Raw genomic sequence first — 18759 nt, 5'->3', positions numbered from 1 at the left:
CACAGAACACAGAACTGCAGCAAAAGACCCAAGCCACTTTTCCCCACAGTGCAGCCACTGCCTGAGGACTGACAGCAACACCAGGTGGGGTGGTTCACGACGGTAATCCCAGCAGTTTGGGAGGCTGAGGCAGGCAGATCACTTGAGCTCAGGAGTTGGAGACCAGCCTGGCCAACCTGGTGAAACCCCATCTCTACTAAAAATACAAAAATTAGTGGGGCACAGTGGTGGGTGCCTGTAAACCCAGCTACTTGGGAGGCTGAGGCAGGAGAATCGCTTGAACCAGGGAGGCAGAGGTTGCAGTGAACCGAGACTGCACCACTGCACTCCAGCCTGGGTGACAGAGCCAGACTCTCTTAAAAAAAAAAAAAAAAAAGAAAAGAAAAAGAAAAAAGGACAGACAGCAAGCAAAACTGGGTAGGGAGGTGCAGGCAAAGGAAGGGATGGAGGAAGAGGGGTTCCAGAGCAGTCTGTTGTTCTAGTTTTGAGAGCAGACAACTGGCCCCACTGATGTACTCAGTTGCTCAGCAAACATGGATGTCTCTGGGAGGCCCTGGTGGATTAGGCACACCAAGGCGTACAGCCCACCTGCTGTCTGTTACTGGAACATTCACCCTAGCCCCTAAGAGCACTCCTGCATACCCCCGCTCCCATCAGGGATGCTCATCTTGGCCCAGACAAAGCCAGTGCCCTGCTCAGAGAAGTAAAGAAGGCGCTGCTTATAACAATAAACTGCATTGCTAATTTGGATCTGTTAGATTTGCAGAAAACAAGATAGTTTGCCCACTGTTATACTTGATAAAGAACTTATTTAAATTATAAGAAAATATTGGTCAAGCTGGTCTCAGTGGCTCATGCCTGTAATCTCAGCACTTTGGGAGACTAAAGTGGGAGTACTATTTGAACTTAGGATGTCAAGGCTGCAGTGAGCTATGATTGGGCCAGTGCACTCCAGCCTGGATGATAGAGACTCTGTCAAAAAAAAAAAAAAGAAAGAAAGGAAAAGAAAATATTGGTTTAAAGAAACCAGACTACTTTTGTCTTTTATGAAGGCTGTCAGCATGTTAAATAAAGTTTATTCTTTCTCCCCAAAAGCAATTTATTCAATAAGAGCACGTGCTAAGGATTTTTCTTTCTTTCCCCTCCTACCTTCCGAGATCCCAGTATAATTTTAAATATTGTTTATGGGAATCCCACTCTTCCTATTTGTCAAGCCTCAAAGAACAAAAAGACAAGAAGAGACCAGGCTGGACCCAGTGAGGGTGTTTTTGTTTTGTTTTCTGTGAATGAATAGACTCAGGAAGGCAAACTGGTTCATTTTCTGGTTGACTTTCTTTAGGAATGCATTGCTAACTCAGATTCAAAGAAAACTAAAATTATTTTTATTCATTTCTCATCCAAGTACTACAGGTGGCCAAACATATCTTTATTAGAAAATAGCATAAGGCTAATAATAAAGAAACAAACTACGTTATAGATCAACAACTGCTGCTTTTCTCTTTTTTTAAAACAACCATAACTCAGGTTCAACAGAGACAACAAAACATGTTAAAATGTCTTAGTAGCCTGCAGTAGCAACAGAAATCCTAAATCAACCCCTTAAACCCTCCTACCCCTTGTCCCCAGCTCCTCTAGAGTGACCACACATGTTCTGCCTCCGAATGACAAAGAATGTGCCGGCAGTTGAACTTCCCGCTCCATGACGTGATTTGAAATACTTTTTGAAAAGAGAATGATTTGTTATCCAATAGTATAATTTAAATAAATTGGATTAATGCTTGGTTCTAATATTCATGGTTGGTTAATTTGGTTAATTTGATCTGCGTGTCATTTTGATGAAATTGCATTTGATATAGCCCTTTACGTTATAAATTGTTAATGTGCTTTAACATATATGACGATAAAATTATTGACTATTCTCATTCACTTAAAGATGGCCTTGAAAGAAAATGGTTTGGAAAGTATTATACTATAATGATTTGCCCTTGGAGTTCATAAATGGAAGTGTAATAGAGCCAGTGATTTAGCTTGTATTACTGAAAATGGTTTTTACAGCTACAAAATAATGCTAACAAACTATTATTATTTTAATACAGCACTTGCCATACTGGGTAGGGTAACATACCAAACTACAGTCAAAATATATTAGATTTTTTTCATACCCTTTAAAATATATTTCAGTGTATAGTTAATATATTTATATTGAATCCCCTCCTTTCCTACCTAGTTTTGTTTTATTTCATCTCAATTTATTCTCCCAAAGGATTATTCTGAACTGACAAAGATGCTTCATTGCAGTGTCTCCATCACTTTTCATAAATATTTACAATATAAAATATTCTGAAGCACAATACCACAGATTAGGGAAATATCATAGGGGATAAAAATGAATAAATTGAATAAATTTCAGCAATTTTAAAACAGTACACGAGTCCATTAGGGATGACATTGTGAATTTCATGTTCATGAAAACAATGTTTAAAGGTTTTTTTAAATTTCAATTCCATCATTAAAAAGCTCTAAGATCTCTTATTTCTAGATTTAAAATAATGTATGATGAAAGCATTTTGATTTGCATACTTCTGAAGAGAATGATCTCGAAAGAGTGCTTTAAAATAAGCTGACTTGTGATTTTAGATCCTTTGTCGAGGTGATTCATCGGTGCGACCGAACCCTACCTTTGACACCCTGGCCTGTAATTATAGCTCCCAATCCTCACATTACTTGACTGCTCTCTCTTTTTCAAAGCCTCCTTGCAGAAGCTTGACTATAGAAAAAAATGGTCATTTAAGTCAGGATGCTGTTGTATGTTCTCACCCGTAGTGGGAGCTAAACTATGAGGGTACAAAGGCATCAGAATGACATAATAGACTTTGGGGACTCAGGGGAAAGGTGGGAAGGAGGTGAAGGATAAAAGACTACAAATTAAGTTCAGTGCACCAAAATCTCACAAATCACCACTGAAGAGCCTACTCATGTAACCAAATACCAATAAAAAAAATTAACAAAAGCAAAATAAACAAACAAATAGATAAATAAATAAATCAGGACTCTGGAGGTGTCTAATGGCCCACCTTGCTGGTTGGTAGAGGGTTTGTTGCAGCCCTCCACAGTTTACAAAATAAAAATAAAAATGTGGAGAAGTTGAGGTGTAAAATATGGCTCACTGTTTATCAGCTCCTTATACTTGAAAAAGAAAGTATTTGAATAAAAAGAAAATATTGGTCTAAACAAACCAGACTATTTTGTCTTTTGATGAAGGCCATCAGGGTGTTAAATAAAGTTCCCTGTTTCTCACCAAAAGCAACTCATTCAATAAGGGCATGTGCTGAGGGGTTTCCTTTCTTTCCTCTCCTCCCGTCTGGGATCACAGTATAATTTTAAATATTGTTTATAGGAACCTCATATGCTGCAGTTGTGCAAATACAGACACACTGAGTTGGATTCTATTCTATTAAGGAGGCTTTATCCTCTCTTGATGCAAAATTTTATGTTCTTCAATTATCTCAAGACCAGTTAGTTTTCAGTGACTCACCTGGTGATGAAGGTGATCTTAATTTTTTAACATGACATTATTACTCAATTATAAAACAGTTGAGCTGCTTCTCCTCAGCAGCATACTCATTTCGGGCTGATCCACAAATGAGTTTTGTTAAAACGTTAAAGTAAAATAACATTCTCAGTTTCCAGTTCAAAATGATGGACTGAGCACACATACTTTCCTTCAAACCCCTCCTCTCCAGGGCCACAGAAATAATGGTAAAGAAGTACAAATAAAAGAAACAATAACAAAGGGGTAGGGGCTAGTGTTGTTAGTCAACAGCAGGTGGGAGATTTCAAGAAATTTCCAGAAGACTGAAAGTGCATAAGAACATATGCACATCACAGGGGAAGCCACAACTGAGAGTAAAAGCAAGAGGGAACTGCAGCGAAGGTGGGGAGGGTGAGAAGTGGGGACTCATTGAAGGTCTGTTTCCGGGACAGCTCCGTGAATTGTCCTTTCTCGCTCCTTTACTACTAGAAGAGTTTCCAGCAGTTTGGTATTTAGCCCTTAAGCTAATAATCTGAGAGTTCTTCTCTAAAGCAATCAAACAACTACAAGAGGCTGGGCATGGTGGCTCATGCCTGTAATCCCAGTATTTTGGGAGGCCGAGGCAGGCAGATCACCTGAGGTCAGGAGTTCGAGACCAGACTGTCCCACATGGTGAAACCCTGTCTCTTCTAAAAATACAAAAATTAGCCAGGCATGGTGGCAGGCTCCTGTAATCCCAGCTATTCAGGAGGCTGAGGCAGGGAGAATTGCTTGAATCCGGGGGACGGAGGTTGCAATGAGCCAAGATTGTGCCACTGCACCCCAACCTGGGTGACAGAACAAGACTCCATCTCAAAAAAAAAAAAAAAAAAAATTAAAAAACTACAAGGCACACGTAGAATTTCTAGGATAAATATCACACCACAAAATAAAGCTCCCCACTCATTCTGGCATTTGGGGGTCCTCAGTTCCTAACTGGACACCCTAAAGCCATGCCTGCTGATATGGTTTGTCTGTGTCCTCATCCACATCTCAACTTGAATTGTATCTCCCAGAATTCCCACATGTGGGAGGGACCCAGGGGGAAGTAATTGAATCATGGGGGCCGGACTTTCCTATGCTATTCTCCTGATAGTGAATAAGTCTCACGAGATCTGATGGGTTTATCAGGGGTTTCTGCTTTTGGTTTCTCATTTTTCTCTTGCTGCTGCCATGTAAGAAGTGTCTTTTGCCTCCCGCCATGATTCTGAGGCCTCTGCAGCCATGTGGAACTGTGAGTCTAATGAAACCTCTTTTTGTCCCCAGTTTTGTGTGTGTATTCATCAGCAGTGTGAAAATGAACTAATACAACTAACTAGTTCCTAACTGGACACCCTAAAGCCATGCCTGCTAATTGGCATGCCCTGCACACACACCCAGAGGTCCCAAACAGGAAGCATGCTCACCAAACAATGGTTGAAGAATTGAAGAAAGCTATTCTATCTGCCTGTAATCATCAACCTTGTCCTTCATTCTTTTTTTTTTTTTTTTTTTTTTTTTGAGACAGAGTCTCACTTTCTCGCCCAGGCTGGAGCACTTGAAAAAGGATCGTTGCAGTGGCAGGACCTTGGCTCACTGCAGCCTCCACCTCCCAGGTTCAAGTGATTCTCCTGTCTCAGCCTCCCGAGTAGCTGGGATTACAGGGATGCGCCACCACGCCCAGCCAATTTTTGTATTTTTAATAGAGGCAGGGTTTTGCCATGTTGGCCAGCTGGTCTCGAACTCCTGACCTCAAGTTATCTGCCCACCTCGGCCTCCCAAAGTGCTGGGATTACAGGCATAAGCCACCACGCCCGGCCTTGTCCTTCATTCTTAAATGCAAACGCGTAACCAAAGATCACCAGACATTTAAGAAAAGCCTACATGAAAGTAAAGGATGAAAATCAATCAATCAATATAACAACTGCCTGATAAAATAATGTAGAGGACAGAAGATAAATTTAACACATTCTAACTAGTTTCAGAGAGATTTGAAGACATGGTACAAGCATAAAAGTACAGGATGCTGTAAAAAAGGAATAATCTGAGAACAAAAAGAGCTCTTGGAAATTAAAAATATGATTACCAAAATTAGATAATGACTGAAGAAAAAATAGAAGAAAAAAGATAAGAGACTTGGACTATTAATCCAGGAGATCCAATACCTGGTTTACAGGAATCTCAGTAAGAGACAAAGAAAGGGGGTATAGAGAGAAATAAAGAAATTGGCAGTGGGTTGAGTGGGGAGGGATAATCAGAGACATAATGGAAAAAAAATTCCATGTTATAAAAGTCTAAGTTTTCAGGTTGAACCAAGTTATTGACAAATGCTGAGCAGGATGAAGGCAACTTGGCAATGACTTCAAAATATTGAAGCAAAATGATTTTGACACTAAAAATTATAATACTCTACTAAATTATAACCTAAAGATCGTTCAAGTAAGATAGTTCTGTTTCTGAAAGAAAGCAAAGTTAACGCCGTCTCTACTAAAAAATACAAAAAACTAGCCAGGCGATGTGGCGGGCACCTGTAGTCCCAGCTACGTGGGAGGCTGAGGCAGGAGAATGGCGTGAACCCAGGAGGCGGAGCTTGCAGTGAGCTGAGATCCGGCCACTGCACTCCAGCCTGGGCGGCAGAGTGAGACTCCGTCTCAAAAAAAAAAAAAAAAAAAAACCAAAGAAGTTTAGGCCAGATGTGGTGGCTTATGCCTTTAATGCCAGCACTTTGGGAGGCTGAGGTGGGAGGATCACTTGAGGCCAAGAGTTCACAGGCGAGAGGATCACTTGAGGCCAGGAGTTCAAGACCAGCCTGGGCAACATAGTGAGACCCCATCTCTACAGAAAAATTAGCTGGGTGTGGTGCACACCTATAGTCCTAGCTATTCAGGAGGCTGAGGTAGAGGATTGCTTGAGCCCAGGAGGTCAAAGCTGCCATGAGCCGTGATTATACCACTGTACTCCAGCTTGGGTGACAGAGCAAGACTCTGTCTCAGAAAAAGAAAAAAAGAAAGAAAACAAAGTTTACTTCCCGTCCTGTTTCTGAAGAGTTATATCAGGTGGATACCAACAAAACAAGGGAGAAAACCAAGAAAGAGGAAGTCATAGGGCCAAGGATGAACCGAGAAGATAGGTCCCAGAAAGACCAGTCCCAGGAGGACCGCTGGCTAAAACAACACCCATTCCAAACTAGAGCTGGAGGTCAGAGGGCTTTGAGAATAACCCCTCTGCAAACGGTTCTCTGGGAAGAACAGGGTCTCTACAAAGAACAATATGATTGAGAAGCTGAGTGATTTTGAGGACATGGTAAAGGAACATCTTTTGTCAACACGGAAAAATATGGTCCACGTTCCTATTAGTGGATTCTGTATTTGTGAATTTGCCTACATGCTAAAATGTGTTCGGAACCCCCAAATCAATACTTGCGGCACTTTCATGGTCCTTCTAGGACATGCATGTGCACAGAGCAGCAAAACATCTTAGTCGCCACGAGCATACCTTCCCAGCTGAGGTCGCACCGCGTGACTGCCTTCTTGTTTCAGCTCACACTGCAACCAAGTGCCCTTTCCATGCCCTATTTAGTGCCATGTTTTTCGCATGTTTGTGCTTTTTGTTGGTGATTTTGCTGTTTAGAATGGCCCCCAGCTGTGGTGCTGAAATGATGTCTAGCATTCCTAAGTGCAAGAAGGCCATGATGTGCAAGCTTCCTTCAGGCACGTGTTACAGTGCTGTTGGCCGGGAGCTCAATGTTAATGAGTCAACAGTATCTATTAAACAAGGTGTCTTAGAACACAAATACACATAAAACAAGGTTAAGTATCGGTTAGCTGATGAAATGTTGTGACCAGAGTTTTGTAGGAGCCTAACCCTGTATTTCCCCTAGGAGCAATTTTTCAGTTTTTGCTAATTCTGTGTTTCTGACTACTCTATAGAACATAACTACTCCCACATATTGAGAATCAACTATAGTTAATAACTTCAGGGTTAGAGAGGAAGCTATACAAGAAAGACGTGGTCCAAATGTGAAGCCCCAGAAAACATGGAATGCTTTTGAACATCAGGTTTTCAGAAAAAAAAAAAATCATCTTGACATGAGGACTCAAGGATTCCAATGCTGGACCACAAAGAGGAAACTGTGATGCTAGCATCACACTTGATTCTGCAGAGAATATTTACAAATGTGATAAGCACTATACTCAGTTCTGCGGGGAACAATATTTAGAAAGTCTTAACCATGTAAATGGAGTTCAACTTTCAAAATAAATCTAGAGTCATAATGTGAATGATTTTATTGTGATTATAGAATAAAATATATATGTTATGAACTAGGACGATAGCAAATATAGAAGACAGAAGTAGAGCTTAGGGAGGTGATGTAGAGAGGAGAGGACCAGGGAAAGATTAGGGTGCTCATATCCTCGTCTCATGTGATGATGACATGAGAGATAATCCCCAAAGTTGATGAAGTCAGAAACAGAGATTGGAGTATACAGTATTACTTCAAGTTTCCAAGGCAATCAGTGGAGGAAATAAAACTGAAAAAATAACTGTCAACAATTGAAAAGGGAGGAGGAAGGTGGGTTAAGGTCTCATCCTTCTTCGGCACAGATAGAGACTGTCTAAAAATGAAAATAGATCAAGAAGTGGAGGTATAAGCATGAGAGTTTTGGAGGCAGCCACCAGAACTGAAATTAACCCTTGTCGCCTGTACTTGTCTCTCTAAATGAGATCAATGAGTGAGAAACGGTTGCTCTTCATTTTATACATTTTGGTTCCTTTTGCTTTTTTTTTTTTTTTTTTTTTTTTTTTTTTTTTTTTTTTTTTTACTCTGCAAATATTCCTTGGGTTTAAAGATACACTCAAAATATTTAAATAATTTCTTTAACTTTCTTATTTTCCTTGCTTCAGGGTAACCTTGAGCAAGTCACAAGTATAGGTTTAAGCTTGTTGGTGGTGGGCCCTCACATAGAAATTCCCTCACTTTCTCAGAGTTCTTAGTGTCTCTAGCATGTTCTTGATACCACTAGGGCAGAGGAAATGCCTGCCTGTTCCATTTATGAAGTGTTTAGGCCCGGACAACTTAATAAGTATTCATGTTCTAACATTATACTAGCCATTTGGGAAAATAATACACATTAATTAAAAGGAAAAAGTATTTTTATTCTGTTCTTAAATAACCACAATGAATTACAAATACGATGCATACAGCTGTTGGGCACTGCACAGATACCCAGACCTTGGAGTCAGATTGGACACTACCACCCTCATTTTCTGTTCTGTATTGACTTTCACCCAAAACTTACTTTTAATCACAGCAACAGCCAAAAACCCAGCTTTGAAAGAAAAAAAAAGGGCATCACCGAAAGGAACATAGTGCACCCTACTATTGAAACTGAACCGTCGGGAGCTGGTAGTGGTGGGGTCCCACAGAGGCCAACTATGGCTGTATTCAAGGGAAAGCTGAAACCTTCCTGCAGTGCTTCTGCACAGTTTGGGAACCATGGCTCTAACATCTATTTGAAACTTCATTTGGGTCTGTCAGGCAACTTCACTGGAAAATAATGGAGGACAAGGGTCATGTAAATTTAACAACATCTAATATAGTTTCTTGTTCAATAATAAATGCTCCATAAATACTGTCTTACATTGAATCTATGATGGTATCGATTGCAAGATGCATACTGACTTCTAGAGACAGTAAAATGTTAAAAAATAAAAGTGCATCATAAAATCAGTGAAATACGGTAGTTATTTGAATAGTCTGGTGTGAGTGTATTGACCGTGTCTGAGTCAATGCTGCAATTTCATATTTACCCGGTGTTATATATAAAATCTAACCTGTCGGTGTTGTTATGGGCTTAAAAGCCAAACCTAAAAATAAATCCTGAAACAACAGAGTCTGAATATGCCCTCTTTCCCAGCACACACAAGACCAACGACGTGCTTCCAGTTGCTGTGCTCCTGGGGGTTGGGGGGAACGAGCCAGGAGCCCCACATTCTCCCTCTTCTTCTCTGAGTCTGGAGTTTTACCTTCCTGTTTCTCACCGTTAACATGCTTGAAATGCTCTGATCCTCTCTATGAGTAATTATAAGAATGTTTACCGTGGTCTTTCTGCTATGAAAGGACAGGTACATTGCAGATCCAGGGTTTGTCTGGTTTCCTCTATATCCCACATGCGTCCGGGAAGATGGGGCCATCTGAACAGAGCCGCGTGGCCTCCAGGGATTGCCCACACGGTGTCTCTGAGCACACCAAGAGCTGCGTCCAGCCATATTCGCTCTCCAAATGTGTAAACTTAGTATATCATAGTCCTTAAGTTTTGCCTAATCAGAGCGAAATTGTCTTATAGCGGAAAATTTGTTTCCTTCAGGCTAATACTTAAATGTAAACATTAAGTATTCTCCTGAAGGAAACAAATTTTCACCTTGCGGTGGTTCTTTTTAGACAGTAGGCCTACACCAAGACTCCAATTCCCAGGATGTGGATAAAAACCCATTCAAGTTTTTGACTCCTGACTTCCCAAGACGGAATAGAGTTGGAGGAAAGGGTGGCCTGGGAAAGAAGGAAGTTCAGAGTTATAATTTATCATAACTCCAGGCATAATCCAGCACAGGCTTTTGGGGAGAGGTGGTCTTTAGAAAGCAGGGTCTTCTCTGGAGTGGCCCCAGAGGCTCAGCACTTCCTGCCGTCAGTGGGCTCTGATAGATGTAACATGTCAGCTCCATCAGCCCCTCCTTGCTTCCCCTAGGGATTCCTGGATGTGCTCTAATTCTTACTGTCTGTGTGCAGGGCCCTCACAGCCCTGAGTCCCCAGGAGGGCCTGGGAGATAGGTGCCTGGCTGCTTAAATTCTGCACAAGACCTAAAAAGATGGGTTTGGCAGGCATGCAGAACTCTCCAGTCCTGCTTAAAATACATGCGTAAGTCAATCCGTCTCACACTTAGAATTCAGATGGAGCTGCATCCCCTACCCAGGGGGATTTCCTCCAAGGCCCTCACCTAGAGGGAAGTCTGGAAGCCACGGAGAGAAAACCTTGTTATAAAGTACCATGTTCGGGATGATTCTTACATTTAGGGACTTTTTTACAATGTGCAGGTGGTATGTTTCTCTACTTGTTCCTACTTTGATTTTCCTTATGTGGCTATTTTATCTTCCTGAGTGTTGGGTTTTGTTTGTTTTTGAGACGGAGTTTCACTGTTGTTGCCCAGACAGGAGTGCAGTGGTGCATCTCGGCTCACTGCAACCTCCACCTCCCGGGTTCAAGTGATTCTTTTGCCTCAGCCTCCAGAGTAGCTGGGATTACAGGCACCCGCCACCACACCGGGCTAATATTTTGTATTTTTAGTGGAGTTGGGGTTTCATCATGTTGGCCAGGCTCAAACTCCTGACCTCAGGTGATCCACCCACCTTGGCCTCCCAAAGTTTAGGGATTACAGGCGTGAGCCACCACGCCTGGCCTCTTCATGAGTGTTTTAGGCATCTGTGCCCTGAAGTCACTTGCTTTTTTTCTACTCCTCTTCCTAAGTTCCAATTTTTAGGGCAATTTGTGACTTCTCTTGACAGCTAATAGTGGGAAAGTCCCTAGATGGCTTTATCCTGCACACCTAGTCATTCTCTGGCTGCTTTGAGGAAAGTGTGTGTGTGCGCGCGTGTGCGTGTCTGTGTGTGTGCACGTGCGTGTGTGTGTGCACGTGCACGGGGGTGTCCCTGCCCTTGTGATGTTTGTACGTCATGCAGCATTCTCTGGTGGAAGCATGGTAGGGAGGGATTAAGACCAGCCAGCACACACCATATTCACAGAGCACATCCACCCTGTGATGGGCTTTTCAGGTGGTTTTCTTGACAACCAGACTTACTAATCATCCTCCAATCCCACTTACCATTAACTGAGAAAAGCACATAATTGGCTTAGGAGAGTCACTAATGCACCGTCATGAACCTGTGTAGGCTCTTAAGTCTTTAGAACCGACTGCTTACAGAGCCTAAGCTTCTCTACCAAAATCGTTGAAAACTGCCTTTCAGAAACATCAGGATGTTTAAGAGCAGAACAACTGTAAGGATGTTAGCCATCTCCCCTGTTTTACAGATGAGGCCGCTGAGGTCCAAACAAATAACATATGAAGCTCAAATAACTACAGTCATGCATCACTTAATGAAAGGGGTACATTCTGAGAAATGCATCGTTAGGTGATTTTGTCATTGTGCAAACAGCATAGAGTGGACTTCACAAACCTAGATGGTACAGCCTCCTGCACACCTGGGCTATAATCATATGATCTGTTGCTTCTGGGCTACAAACCTGCTCAACATGTTACCATACTGAATACTGCAGGCAATGGTAACACAATGATAAGTTTTTGTGTCTCTAAACTTAGAAAAGGGACAGTAAAATACAGTATAAGATGTAAACAGTAGTACACATGTATAGGGCACTTGCCATGAATAGAGCCTGCAGGACTAGAAGTACTCCGGCTGAGTCAGTGAGTGAGTGAGTGGTGAGTGAATGTGAAGGCCTGGGACATTATTGTCCACTAGTGTAGACTTCTTTTTTTTTTTTTTTTTTATCCTCATGAGATTTATTTTTATACACAGAAGAAAATTAATAATGAATAAGTAATTTGGAAAAGCCCAAACAATAATATACAGTGAGGAGGCGAAGATGGAGTAAAAAGACAAAACGTAACTTGAAAGGGATTTTTGAAAATGTCACGTAATATTATCCACATCCTCTTTGTTTATTAATAATTGTTGCTGAAGACAGGCTGGTTTTGTAATCAAGCATTGTATCATTGGAGTAACTAATACTAGAAATGCTAATAACTTGATTGTTGCATGCAATCATGTTTTTGTCAAATTAGCATAGGCCATGCCCATACTCTGTTTCACTAAAGGCATATAGATTATCTACCAAAACCATCATCCAGTGCCTAAAGGATAAACATGAGATATTGACAGAGTGAATTCTTCATTCAATATCTTCATTCTTCTATTTGGGATGCTCTAGGGCATGTACCTCTCTTTCAGGTAGTAACGCCATATTCCATTTGGAAAGGACTCCACATCCCCAGCAAAAAATTCTTCAGCAAACTGATCAGCAATCACTAATAAAATGCTTAGGAGTTCCCCACCTTTTATAGATGAGCCAGTGTAGGAAGATAACATCTAAGGAAAAGCGGTCCCCAGCACCTGATTGCGAAGCTTTTTATTTTTTAACAAAACTTAACTATAGGGTATTCTGCTGCAGACCATGTTAAACTACTGTTTAGAGCATTCACAGCTCCTTAATACCATCGTTCCGTACATGTTAAGCTATACTACATTTAAAAGACAATATTTTCCTTAATAATAAATTAGCCTTATCCAATAATAAATTAACCTTAGCTTACTGTAATATTTTACTTTATAAACTTTTAACCTTTTAAACTTTTGACTCTTGTAATAACACAGCTTAAAACACAAATACATTGTACAGCTACACATATTTTCCTTCTTTATAGGCTTACTTTATAGGCATTTTCTATTAAAATTTTTTTTAACTTTTAAACTTTTGTTAAAAAAAATAATAAGACACATACACATTAGCCTAGGCCTACATAGAGTCAGGGTCATCAATAACACTGTCTTCCACCCTCACGTCTTGTCCACTGGAAAGTCTTTAGGGACAATAACATGCATGGAGCTGTCATCTCCTATAATAATAATGCCTCCTTCTGGAATACCTCCTGAAGGACCTGTTTGAGGCTGGTTTACAGTTAACTTTGTTTTTAATAAGTAGAAGGAGTACAGCAACATAGTCATTTGTTGTCAAGTATTATATACTATACGTAATTATATGTGCTAGACTTTTATATGACTGGCAGCACAGTAGGTTTGTTTACATCAATGTCACCACAAACACATGAGTAAGGCATTGTGCTATGCCGTTAGGATGTCACTAGGTTGGCCGGGTGCTGTGGCTCACACTTGTAATCCCACCACTTTGGGAGGCTGAGGAGGATGGATCACTTGAGGTCAGGAGTTCGAGACCAGCCTGGCCAACATGGTGAAACCTCATCTCTACTAAAAATACAAAAATTAGCCAGGCGTGGTGGTGCACGCCGATAGTCCCAGCTACTTGGGAGGCTGAGGCAGGAGAATCGCTTGAACCCGAGAGACAGAAGTTGCAATGAGCCGAGATCATACCACTGCACTCCACCCTGGTAACAGAGCAAGACTCCTTCTCAAACAACAACAAAAAAGATGTCACTAGGTCATAGGAATTTTTCAGTTCCGTTATGATCTTACGGGACCACCGTCATATGTGCGGTCATTGTGGGGTGCTTGACTGTAGTTATGTAGAAGTGGCACTATGCCCAGCACTTCCTGTTCTCCAGTCCTGGGCTCTTTCCACTATAGCAAGAGGACCTCCATTTAGAGCACCACAACCCAGCTAGCAATGCTGTCTGTTTCCCCTCTTTCCTGCCACAGTGCTCACAGCAGGCCGTCCATACGTTTACCTAACCCATAGTTGCTTGCTTCCTCAAAGAGAAAACCCCTACAAGTGGATTTATGAGAGTGGCAGCCACAGACAGCAGCAGCACAGCAAATGTGGGAGATCTTGTTTCTTCCAGATGAAGAAACAACAACGTGATAAAACAACATGACAGCATTGTCTGATCCCTGGGCCTTGTGGTCAAAGAGATAATAGTCTAAGGCACTTCTCTCATCTTTGCTTGTACCTAACTGATGAATAGCTACATCCTTTGGTGGCAAAACGACATATAAAATATAAAATAGGGTAGTAGTAAATACATATGAGCATTTTAAATAATGTATATGAAGTATATACTAAAATGCTCCAAACGAATCATTCACCTCAGAGACAGGTGAGTGTTGAGAAAGGGGTTTGTTGCTAATTTCAGAGCTTTAGTATAGTCTCCTTGGTCATAATGGAGTTATCAGATGCTTTAGAAAATTGAAATCTGTTCACTCTTTCACCTAGATTAAGTAAATCCCGGTTTTGTATCTATTTCATATTAGCCAAGCATTCATTTAGTACCTTCTTCTGTCATATGTTTAGCAACTTCCTTGGACCCTCCTTTCCTTTGCCATCTTGCCTGTTGGTATGATGACCTAACCAGGATCAATGGATAGAACCAACTTCAGTTTGTTCCTGACTTTCTCATTTTTCATCTCCAGAGGAAACAGCCCCTGAGAACGCCATTGACCTTGGGGAAGAGAGCTTTGATATATTAACACATTTCCTAGAAAATGTCATTTTCCTTTTCTTTGCTCCTGACCGTTTGTCCCTTGTAATTTGCTTTTACTTACTGAAGATTATATTCCATTTGTCGGTTACAATACTCTGTCAACCAGCAGATCGAGCCCACCCAAGATCTACTACAATTTTCTAGATTGCAGGTGGGCTTACAAATACTCTGTCCAGGAATATGTAATCATTTTATCTTCACACAAAGATAGCTTCCTTAAGCAACAGTGAATATTTGTCTCTTAATTCCTTGTGCTGAATTCACCTCTTTGTGCTGACTGTGAAGTTTCTCCCCAAAATCAACCTGGATTCCCCATTCCAAGGAACAGAAACTCAGGCTGCATTATGGCTTTTCATTTGCTATGTTTGCATACCACACATATTCAGTAAAACTGCCTCTTCTGGCTGTTTCCATTTCTTTTTTTTTTTTTTTTTTTTTTGAGATGGAGTCTCGCTCTGTCACCCGGGCTGGAGTGCAGTGGCCGGATCTCAGCTCACTGCAAGCTCCGCCTCCCGTGTTTACGCCATTCTCCTGCCTCAGCCTCCCGAGTAGCTGGGACTACAGGCGCCCGCCACCTCGCCCGTCTAGTTTTTTGTATTTTTTAGTAGAGACGGGGTTTCACAGTGTTAGCCAGGATGGTCTCGATCTCCTGACCTCGTGATCCACCCGTCTCGGCCTCCCAAAGTGCTGGGATTACAGGCTTGAGCCACCGCGCCCGGCCACCTGTTTCCATTTCTAAGAGTGCTACATTACTGCATGATTTAGAAAAGTGTCTGAGAAATACGCATCAGCTCTCAGTTATGTCTGTCAAACCTGGCTGATATGGTTTGGCTGTGTCCCCACCCAAATCTCATCTTGAATTGTAGCTCCCATAATTCCCACGTGTTGTGGGAGGGACCCGGTGGGACATGATTGAATCATGGGGTGGTTTCCCCCGTATGTTCTCGTGGTAGTGAATAAGTCTCACGAAATCTGATGGTTTTATAAGGGGTTTCCCCTCTCACCTGGCTCTCATTCTGTCTCGTCTGCTGCCATATAAGACATGCCTTTCACCTTCCACTATGAATGTGAGGCTTCCCCAGCCACGTGGAAGTGTGAGTCCATTAAACCTCTTTTTATTTATAAATTACCCAGTCTTGGGTATGTCTTTATTAGCAGTGTGAGAACAGACTAACACACTAACCATTATAATGGGCAAAGTCATATAAGCCAAGAGGTATTGTATTAGTTTTCTTATTGTTGCTGGAACAAATTACCCCAAACTTAGTGATTTAAAACAATACAAATTTATTCTCTTATAGTTCAGGGGTCAGAAGTCCAAAATTAGTCTTACTGGGCTAAAGCCGCGGTATCAGCAGGACTAATTCCTTCTGGTGGCTTTGAGGGGAAAATCCTTTTCCTTCTGTTCTCACGTCTCTTACTGCCCACTCTGACCCCCTGCCTCTGTCTTCTAAGGACGCTGGCAATTACATTAGCCCCACCCAGATAATCCAAGATAACCTCCCCATCTCAAGACCCTTAGCTTAATCCCATCTGCAAAGTCTCTGTCATATAAGATAACAGTCACAGGTTCTGGGGATGAGGAAATGGACATCTTTGGGGGTCATTGTTCAGCTGACCACAGGATCGAGACCAGTTTTCTGTGGCCTTTCCTCTTGAGGTCGGGCTGCCTTGGTGGGGGAGGGATGTTTGTGGGTGAGCTTGCCCATGCCCTTCAGAGACCCCATGCCTGACTCCGTGCCTCCTGCACCTGCAGTGGCAGCCAGGTTTCAGCCGCCTCCCTGGGGCAGTCAGAGATGTCACAGTGGTACCCAAGGGCCATGCCACTGTGCCCAAGATGTTTGCCAACTACCCTTCCTCAACTCTGTCTTCTTTCGCTTTTTGCTTTTCAGCATTGTGTTAGTGCCGGGAGGCCACTGTGTCAGCAAGCTGAGAGGGAAACTGAGGCAAGATGTCGGGCCGGAGCGGGAAGAAGAAAATGTCCAAGCTGTCCCGTTCAGCCAGGGCAGGTGTCATCTTTCCAGTGGGGAGGCTGATGCGTTATCTGAAGAAAGGGACGTTCAAGTACCGAATCAGCGTGGGCGCCCCTGTCTACATGGCGGCAGTCATTGAGTACCTGGCAGGTAATGAGGACACGCAAAGGAGACTGCCTGCTCCCAGGTCCCCACCCTCCCTTGGGTCCCCCTCTCAGGCTGGGGAGGGATGCTCCAAATTGCCTTGTGCCTGGCTCAAGGCTACTGCGGGTGGTGACAGGGTTGCAACTGGCCTGCTTGGCTAAAATCAACTTCTGCAGACTTTAGGGGAGAGAAAAGCGCATAGGAAGGACAGGTGATCAGCATGGAAGGCAGAGAGCCCACAATCAAGTAAGTGGCCCTCCTAGACCAGTCCTGCAAAAGATGTGTCTTACTTTAAATGAATGCAATATATAAATATCTAAGCTCCTGAAGAAAATAAACTGCAGGGAGAATGGGGGAGTTGATATTCATTTTGTAAAAGGGAGTCTTTTTACCTCAAATTGCTCATTAAACATCAGTTTTCCTGGTATATTTAAACTAGGACTCAGTGTCCATAAATAACATTTATCTGATCATCAAAAGCATCTTTCGGGTGCTGCCATGAAGCCGATGTAATGTTCTAATTTTGCTCTCCTTCACTGAGGTGATTCTCATCTAATAGGGGTGCACAGAAAATAGTTTCCCAGATTTGTTGTTAAAGTTAATTTTTTTACTGAAAGATGAGATTTTGCTGTAAGTGTTCTTTATCTTAGTAACTTTCTCTTTAGCTTTTTTGTTGTTGTTCTCTTATGTCATAGTTAAACAGAAACCAAACTTTACAATATCGGGGTGCTTTTCAGAAATATTTACAAATAAAATATATAAATATATATATACAATAAGTGTGATTTAGTCCCTTGTTGGGTAATAGCCATGAGCAACAATGTCTCTGACTTTGCCCAAGGTTAACAAATTCCCTAGACACCAAGGTTAAGTTCCTTGGGAATTCTGCCAGGTTAAAAAGCAAACCTCCCCCAAACAGTCTAACACTGGGGAGGCAAGCCTCACTGCATGAAATCCTCTGGGCTGTGGCAGGGCTGGTCCTCTCTTCTGTCCCCAGGTTCCTCTTTTCTGCTGGTTTTTTCTTTCTAGATGCTCAGTCCTGCCCTACCCTCTTAGTCCCCATTGCTCACCAACCAACATTGATTGGTGAAAGGTTTTCCTTGGTCCATGCATGGAAATGTCCTCCCCGCAGAGCTTCCATCAGGCAAACCTTTGCATCATGAGCCTTCCTCTTATGAAATGAAAGCCTTGCTCCTGAGCTAAAAGTCCTTGCCTCCTTTAGGAGGTTGGGGAAAGCTGGAGGACTCTGAAAAGCAGTGCTTTTCAAAGTGGGGTCACCCAGGGATCTTGTTGACAAGGGCAGGGTGGGCCCTGAGATGCCATTCCTCAAGCTCCCAGGTGATACTGATGCTGCTGGTCCAGGGACCACACATTGAATAGCAAGATTGTAGCCAGTCTTTTAGCCTCAAGCCAAAAGATGTAGGGAATGCTTGTTTAAAATGCAAGTTCCCGGCGGCTGGGCGCGGTGGCTCAAGCCTGTAATCCCAGCACTTTGGGAGGCCGAGACGGGCGGATCACGAGGTCAGGAGATCGAGACCATCCTGGCTAACACGGTGAAACCCCGTCTCTACTAAAAAAAATACAAAAAACTAGCCGGGCGAGGTGGCGGCGCCTGTAGTCCCAGCTACTCGGGAGGCTGAGGCAGGAGAATGGTGTAAACCTGGGAGGCGGAGCTTGCAGTGAGCTGAGATCCGGCCACTGCACTCCAGCCCAGGGGACAGAGCGAGACTCCGTCTCAAAAAAAAATAAAAATAAAAATAAAATAAAATAAAATAAAATGCAAGTTCCCGCCAGGTGTGGTAGCTCAAGCCTATAATCCCAGCACTTTGGGAAGCTGAGGCGGGT

At 42.4% G+C, this 18759-nt stretch overlaps 1 protein-coding gene across 1 annotated transcript in view; it reads left to right on the top strand.

Moving 5' to 3' along the window:
- Window positions 1-18759, top strand: part of MACROH2A2 (macroH2A.2 histone) — a 64525-nt gene that overhangs the window by 7548 nt on the left and 38218 nt on the right. Inside the window, exon 2 of the mRNA XM_017873164.1 lies at window positions 16690-16920. Coding sequence (XP_017728653.1) covers window positions 16749-16920 — 172 coding nt within the window. The 5' untranslated portion in view covers window positions 16690-16748. The remainder of the gene's footprint in view (window positions 1-16689; window positions 16921-18759) is intronic.

The sequence above is a fragment of the Rhinopithecus bieti genome, unplaced genomic scaffold (genome assembly GCF_001698545.2).
Source record: "Rhinopithecus bieti isolate Rb0 unplaced genomic scaffold, ASM169854v2 scaffold_6907, whole genome shotgun sequence".
Classification (NCBI taxonomy): Eukaryota; Metazoa; Chordata; class Mammalia; order Primates; family Cercopithecidae; genus Rhinopithecus; species Rhinopithecus bieti.
Note: the sequence above shows the minus strand (reverse complement) of the source record. Positions and strands in the feature narration are given on the sequence as shown.